The sequence below is a fragment of the Trachypithecus francoisi genome, unplaced genomic scaffold, assembly GCF_009764315.1.
Source record: "Trachypithecus francoisi isolate TF-2019V2 unplaced genomic scaffold, Tfra_2.0 Lachesis_group0, whole genome shotgun sequence".
NCBI lineage: Eukaryota > Metazoa > Chordata > Mammalia > Primates > Cercopithecidae > Trachypithecus > Trachypithecus francoisi.
In genome coordinates, this window is record NW_022681453.1 from 106237527 (window position 1) to 106245020 (window position 7494).

Here is a 7494-nt window from a genome sequence, read left to right on the forward strand (position 1 = left end):
CTGTTTTTTTTTTTTTTTTTTTTTTTTTGCATATAGATGATGTTCACTAAGTGTTTATTTGCACAAGTGAGGAAAAGGAAGTAGATACAAAAGTTCTCAGGTGCATTGAGTTTCACTTCTTATAGCTCCGCAATACCTTCTGAACACAAGTTCTTGTCTTTGCATGCCATCTTTGTCGATATAATTGACAGAAAATAGACACACTTTGGATGAGGCAGAAAAAAGAAAGGACTAACACATATGAGTTGGTGATGATGGTCTTCATCAGGGGCTGCCAAAAGTTAGCTCCTTGAGGATACTTACTGATGACTGTCCTAGGTAATATCATCTCCTAGAAGACAGGGGATGGGTATTGCTTACTGAAGTTGAGAAACAAAGGGTGATATTAATTTGGTTTGCATTCAATGAGATAAATGGCAAAAGAGATCATGAGAGATATGAGCAAACTTCCAGAGACTAGGAGATCCACTTTGGGGAACAATGCAATAGGGATCCTGACACATATTCTTCATTATATTTAAAAGTATATCTCCATTACCAAGTGAAAGTTTGACATCTTTATTTAACATGCACTCAAATGATATGAGGATTTGAATTTTCTCTCCATCTTGCTCTCTTTCTCTCAAGTACTACACTTGAGTGTTTATTTGTTTTCTATTACTAGGTAAGCTTATCTTAAAAGTACTTTTTATTCCAAGAAAAAAGAGATATATTCTACATTTCTCACTAAATATCCTTCAGCAAGACCAAACTGATGTATGCTTTTCAGCTTTGACTGCCCATTCATATTTTTACTGCGGAAAAGATTTTGGTTGGAGTCTTTGAATTCTTATCTCCAGTCTGTTTACTGAATTTATAGTCAGTTTTCTCAGGATTAAACTATCTTTCACTTTCAAAGATAGGTGCTGTTAACCAGAGTTTCCACAAAATGTTGCTCTAAGGTCATTGGTTGCGCCAGCAGCAACCAACATCAATGTACAATTTACTTTTAAATTTTTATTTTCCATTAGGTAATGAATGTGCTCACCTGAAAAGAAATGGAAAAGCACACCACTATGTAGAAAAGAGCAAATCCTCCCTCTCTGCCCTATCCGCTGAGCAGTTCTCTTCTCCAGAGGCAACCACTGAAAGTAGCTTCTTATATATACTGCTAGACACCAAGTAATTTTTTTGAAGTTATGGTATACAACTCTGTAGATAATAATTCTGCCATTTATTCAGCGTTCGGCATGTTAGGTATCTTACATACTGTGTCTATTTATTTGTTTATTTAAGACAGATTCTTGCTCTGTTGCCCAGGTTGGAGTGCAGTGGCGTTATGTCGGCTCACTGCAACCTTTGCCTTCTGGGTTCAAGCAATTCTTCTGTCTCAGCCTCCCGAGTAGCTGGGGCTACAGGCGAACGCCACCACGCCCGGCTAATTTTTGAATTTTGAGTAGAGACGGGGTTTCACCATATTGGTCAGGCTAGTCTCGAACTCCTGACCGTAAGTAATCTGCCCGCCCGGGCCTCCCAAAATGCTGGGATTACAGGTGTGAGCCACAGCACCTGGCCACTGTGTCTTACTTAATAGAAAGGAAGAAAAGTGACTGACTCAATGAATGAATGCCTTTCAGACGTGTCAGGTTTGTTTTGCTTTGTGTATTTTTTGTTAATGCAATAAAATATCTCGAGAACAGAAACAGAGAAGAGAAAACAGACCTGGTCACAGAGCTGTAACTGGCAGGTTGGGATTTCAGAGGGGGCCCACTGGGTGTCAAAGTCTGTCTGTTGGTTTCGAAATGCTGACGAGCTTCTCCTAACTGCAAACTCGGCTAGTTAAGAACGTTTCTTGGCCGGGCGCGGTGGCTCAAGCCTGTAATCCCAGCACTTTGGGAGGCCGAGACGGGCGGATCACGAGGTCAGGAGATCGAGACCATCCTGGCTAACACGGTGAAACCCCGTCTCTACTAAAATATACAAAAAATTAGCCGGGCGAGGTGGGAGCGCCTGTGGTCCCAGCTACTCGGGAGGCTGAGGCAGGAGAATGGCGGGAACCCGGGGGGCGGAGCTTGCAGTGAGCTGAGATCCGGCCACGGCACTCCAGCCTGGGCGACAGAGCGAGACTCCGTCTCAAAAAAAAAAAAAAACGTTTCTTTGCATTTGTTTCTCTCTCTCCCTCTTTTTTTTTTAACCTCCCATTGTTAGCTTTCTAATGTGTGAAGTCTATCAAGTTGAAAGAGAGGGTTTCAAATGAAACATGAGGAAATGATCCCAAAGCCCAACCCCGTGCCTTATGATTTGGGTATCTTTTCTACAAGACTTTCCACACCTACAACTTAAAAGGATGGTCGTAAGAGACTGCCCATTTACTGATATGTTCTGCATAGTTCTCTGTTTACCTACTGTCCTAAAGGCATGTTGCTCAAAATTGCTTTTTTTTTTTAATGGGAATGGGGAGAAGTGAGAGTGGACTTGAGAGTTTATTCCAACTCCGGGGAGCGGCAAGGAAGAGGTTAAGTTGGACCAGGAGGATTTTTGAAGTCTTTGGCTGGGAGGTTCCATTTGGAGAAAGGTGCAGGGGAGCTAGGGGTGGCGAGAGAAACAAGACAGGTTCTCATTGGCCTGGATTTCCGATTCTGAGCAATTGGATTCTCACCTGAGGGCGCCATTGGGCACCCCTGGCTTGTGGATGGAAATACTGAGGAGCAGAACTTGCCTGACCCGCGCCTGGAGAGTAGAGTGAAGCACAGAAAGGACCACGCGGCCCCTTTAAATATTCTGGGGCCGGGGAGGAGAGGGAGGAAACCGGGAGCCGCGGGGACTCGGGGGGAAACCCGCAAGCAACTGAGCTGGAGAGGAGGCGGCGTGAGAGCAGAAACTTCAGACGCCGCTGATCCGGGAGGAGCTGGGGGCGCCGCGGCGGCCGTCTCTCCCACCCGCACAGCATCCTCCCTGCCCTTCTCTGCCGCCCCGGGGAGAGCCGGGAGCTGCCTCTACCGCTTCCACGAGCCAGGGGTGCAAGCAGCTACCCCCAGGAAGTTTGGGCTTCTGCGTAGTTTAGGGGTGCCTGCGAGCGCCCCAGCGGGCGAGGGGCCGGGGGCGATGTGGGGCGCCGCGCGGGGCTGGGGGCGCCCGGAAGACGTGCGAGGGTCCGCGCTCCTGCTGCCGTCTCCAGTACCCTCCGCATCCCCCAAGTGATGGGAACAAGGGCCCGCCCAGGCAGCCGCTGTCGCCGCACCGCCCCCTCGCTCGCCCCCTGCGCGCGGAGTCACCCAGGCACACTCCCGGCACCCCGAGCCCGTCCTCCGGAGCTGCTGCTGCTGCTACTTGGGCTGCCGTCGCCGCCGCCGCGCCTGGCCCGCTGCTGACTGGGCTCGCGGGGAGACTGAGCAGCACTTTTTGGCCCTGCCCGATCCGCTCACACGCCCCAGCCTTGCCGCCGCGGCGCCGCGCCTGCCCTGGCCGCACACTGTGGGGGCGCACGCCGGGAGGCTCGGCACGACCGCGGAGGCAGGAAGCGGCACTACTGCGCTTCTGCTTCGGCTCTTTGTTGTTCGCTTTGGATGGTGCTTGCAAGTGTCTGAGCCGCCTCGGAAACCCTGCGGCCGGAGAAGACAAACCTTGGAATTCTTCCTCCGCAAAAGTCTGAGATATTGACAAGCGTCCAGAGAGGTCGACGAGTAATTGCCCTGAAAACTCCTGGCTAATTGACCCACGTTGCTTATATTAAGCCTTTGTGTGTGGTGTGTGTGGTGTGTGGCTTCATACATTTGGGGACCCTATTTCCACTCTCTCCTCTTGGCATGAGACTGTATGCAGGATCCACCCGAGGACAATGATTGCGGAGCCTGCTCACTTTTACCTGTTTGGATTAATATGTCTCTGTTCAGGTAACCCCGCGTCTTCTTTCTTCACCCTTGATCCTCCCTGTTCCCCCTCTCTCCACTTTTCACAATCAAACCCAGAATTGCATTTTGGTTACCCGTCCCTCCTAAGGCCGGAGGGGCTCTATTCCTGCAAGACTTTTAGGCGAAAATGTTCCTAGTTCGCATTTGGGGTTGTCTCTTTTTCCCATTCCCCAAAACCTCCCCTCCGCCCCGAACCTCCTCAAGACTCTTTGCAGATCTCGGCCTTTTGCCAAGTTCAGGGCACGCCCAGATTACTCTGGGCAAACGCTCGTCTAAGCACTGGGGTGGGAGGAGGCAGCGGCTGGCAGTGAGCTAGGCCCCCAGGATGAGCCGAAGTGAGTATCAGCCACCCGCCGCTTCCCTGGGGAGGGAAATGTGCGCCCTGGGAGCTTGTGGCCCGCAGGCTTGCCAGGATTCCTGAACCTAGTCCTCCTCTAGCCCCTCCTCTTCCGAGCGCAAGGGGTTATTAGGAGTTGTTTTATGTAACCAAAGTCTGTAATTAAATTTGATGCTGAAGAAGCTGCATGAAATAACTCCTTCTTAAGGTAGGATATAAAATAGCCACTGCCTCGCTGGGTTTAGAAGGAAACAGGCGGTTGCCAGCATCGGAAAGGGGACAGTTAGTTGCCTGGCAAGTCTCACTGGCGAAAGAAAACAGCTGAATTTGGGATGTTTAGGATTAATTAAATCATACTGAAATTCCATATGAAGTGTTGGAAGGATGCTGAAACGGGGACCTTCTGACCTGAGAGGACACACTGTATGACAGACACACTGTATGACAGACACACTGTATCTACACTTGCAAATAGTTTTTTTTACCCTCCCTAAGAAACTTTTTTACTACGGGTGAAATGAGCCACGACTCAACTTTTGTTTCTTTCTTTTTGGTAGATTCTGGTTTCAATCACGGATCCGATTTCAGGCTTTAAAACACACGCACACACACGCGTGCACACACACACACACTAGACCTCGGAATTTTTATAGTCACATTCTCATACTGAGCTTCAAGTTGCATCAAGGCTTATCGGTAAGAGCCACTCAGTTTGCACAATTATGGAACGATTTTAAAGGTTAGTTTGAGCTTTTGTGGTCTATGGTTATCATTTATGTTTTGACCGGGGATTTTACTTAAGGCAGATAGTTAACAGAGTAAGAAAAGGCGGGGGAGGGGGGAATAAATAAACAAACCACATATGTCAGCAAATGGTAGCGAATAAACCCCTAAAATAATTTTAGCCTATGAATTGTGCTTGCTGGCTGAAAGTTACAAGGAAGATTTGCAACTAAAGTACATTTTAAAAATTATTAAATTGTTTCTCCTTTAAAGAAAACAGAAAGTGAAGTTTCAACCTGGTGTGTCTCGTGTACGTCACAGTGGAGGGATGCGCAGACTAACTCCTGGGGTTGGCGTTCCCCATTTCCAGCTTCTCCTTCTGTAATGTCTTATTTTTCCTTAGCTTGCCTATCGAAGTGATGGAATAGTCCCTCCAATCCCCCACACCTAGCTGTGGATGCAAATCAGAAACATTACAATCTGATCTATTTGCCTCTCTTGGCTGTGTCTCTCCCTAGTTTAATTTACAGCTTCAGATACCTTTGAGATTTCTGTTGATTCACCTTTCTGGTTAAAGTTTATTTACGTGTGTAAAGTGAAGTGTCATTGTGATAAATGACTGGAGGGGCAGATTACTGAAGATAGAGGGATTAATGGTCATTAGTCACTGTTTGAGTTGAGTTTGTATATGTTGGAACCTTTTATCATGGCTGTAGATTAAAGATAGGGTCACACTAATAAGGTATCATTGAAGGCTGGTCGTGTCAACTTGGAAATTCTGTCTTCACTTGGAGAATTATTTGGGAATGTACTGTCCTGTTAGATTTAATAATCTGAGTAGTAAATATCAGGATTGTAATTTGAATAGATATGAGACAATTATAATGTTAGAGCTACACTGATTTCTAGCTTTTAGAAATCTAAAATTTCTAGTTTTTCTGTTCCTTATTTAATTTTCCATTTAAGCCATGGATGATTTTTGTAAACCTAAGTTTTTCCTATAGGTGTGCCTATCTACTTTGCCACTTTTCAGGACAAAAGCTTCTTTCCAAAGTGCTCCCTCATACCTAGCCTGAAACTTGTTATTCCTCTGATAACTTTCACTCACGCTGTGAATCTGAACTTGGGAGGCCAGACTCTTGAGCTGCTAGGGTGATTTCATTGATTTGAATAATACTTCACAGAACTCAAGGAACTAGTAACCTGGGTGTGTTCAAGACACCTGGTCAGAGAATGAATGAAGTTCTTGAAAGATTGTGTTTCATGTCTTGCCCCAAGCCTAAGATCACAGTCTATCACTTGTTAATGGAGTGTATTTAAGAGAAATGTGGTGAGCTTAAATAAATCAAAGTGTACTGAGAGGATAACTTACCTTCAACAAGATTTAACCTGTAAAAGCATCTATTGGTTGTCAGTTCTTTTTTTCTTTTTTCTTTTCTTCCTTTTTTAACTGTCTGCCAACTTAACAAAGTCCAACACTTTTCTTCAAACAGATTATAAACTCCATTTTGGTATGTTGATGGCATACTTAGTATTAAGTATTGTGCTTAAGAGTGTTCACTTCTTACAACCTTTTATCTATTAACTTGATGCTACAAAAAATAACCTTTCATTCAATGAAACTGGGATGTAGAAAAAGTGGTTATTCCTTCTGAAATTCATTTTTCAGGTATATTCCTTTAATTAGTTGGTCTGTCTGCCTTTTTTGTGGACAGATAGACTTCTGGCGAGTTTGCGGGGTGGCAGGGTGCAGGAGAGGTAGCCCTGAAACAAATCCATGTGCTCTCTCAGGATCTGATTCTTCATGGGCTTCCTCTTCTCAAATCCATTTGCTAAAACCTGCTTTTAAGTAAAAAAGTAATTGAATTTCAGTTCAAACTTAGGATGAGATTTGAATTTCAAATAAATGATAATTTACTCATACTGTCTTTCTTTTTCTTGTTTTTTTTTTGGAGGGGGTATAGGGGGTAAGGTTTCTCTTGGGAAGAGGAACTTTTTTAGATGAGTTTCACTATTTGAACCAATTGTCTGGTCTCTGGTCTAGCTTCCTCTTTTCCTTCTTCTGTCTTTCTTTCTGGTAAGATTATTGTGTAGTTCCAATGTGATCTGGCTAGTTTCTTTATAACCTTTCTGGCTTTTAAATGTACATACTTGAATACTGTGATATCTTTTAAAATATCTTTATTTCTTGATAATGGACATTCTAATGCATAAGACATTTATGGGTAAAAGGTCTTAGAACAGAAAGTTTACCTGAAGTTTTTTCTTAGTCTTTGCTACAACAAATGAAATATTCTTATGTCATTTAAAGTGACACAGAATGCTAAATTTCAGACTAACAATGACCGTTTATTTTTCATTTTTACATTGACTAGATATCTATAATTTAAAATAACTGGGCAACAGGAATCCAACGGGAAGTAAGCAGGATAACAGCTTCTCAGTGAAGACCATAAGTGGTTGAATCTTTATTATCATCTGTGTTAATAAAAGATGTTATGGTGATACTTAGGTTAATTTTGACCTTTAAACAATGTTTAATTT

The 7494-nt window shown here is 44.5% G+C and overlaps 1 protein-coding gene across 5 annotated transcripts in view; it reads left to right on the plus strand.

Moving 5' to 3' along the window:
- The first annotated feature begins 2796 nt into the window (after positions 1 to 2796).
- The window catches only part of ROBO1 (roundabout guidance receptor 1), a 420921-nt gene continuing 416223 nt past the window's right edge, over positions 2797 to 7494 (plus strand). For 2 of the 5 annotated variants that reach the window (XM_033211603.1, XM_033211606.1), the window contains exon 1: positions 2825 to 3872. In XM_033211603.1, coding sequence (XP_033067494.1) covers positions 3818 to 3872 — 55 coding nt within the window. In that variant the 5' untranslated portion in view covers positions 2825 to 3817. Of the gene's footprint in view, positions 3873 to 7494 lie in introns of all 5 variants that reach the window. The other 3 variants (XM_033211604.1, XM_033211605.1, XM_033211602.1) reach the window with 2 other exon arrangements.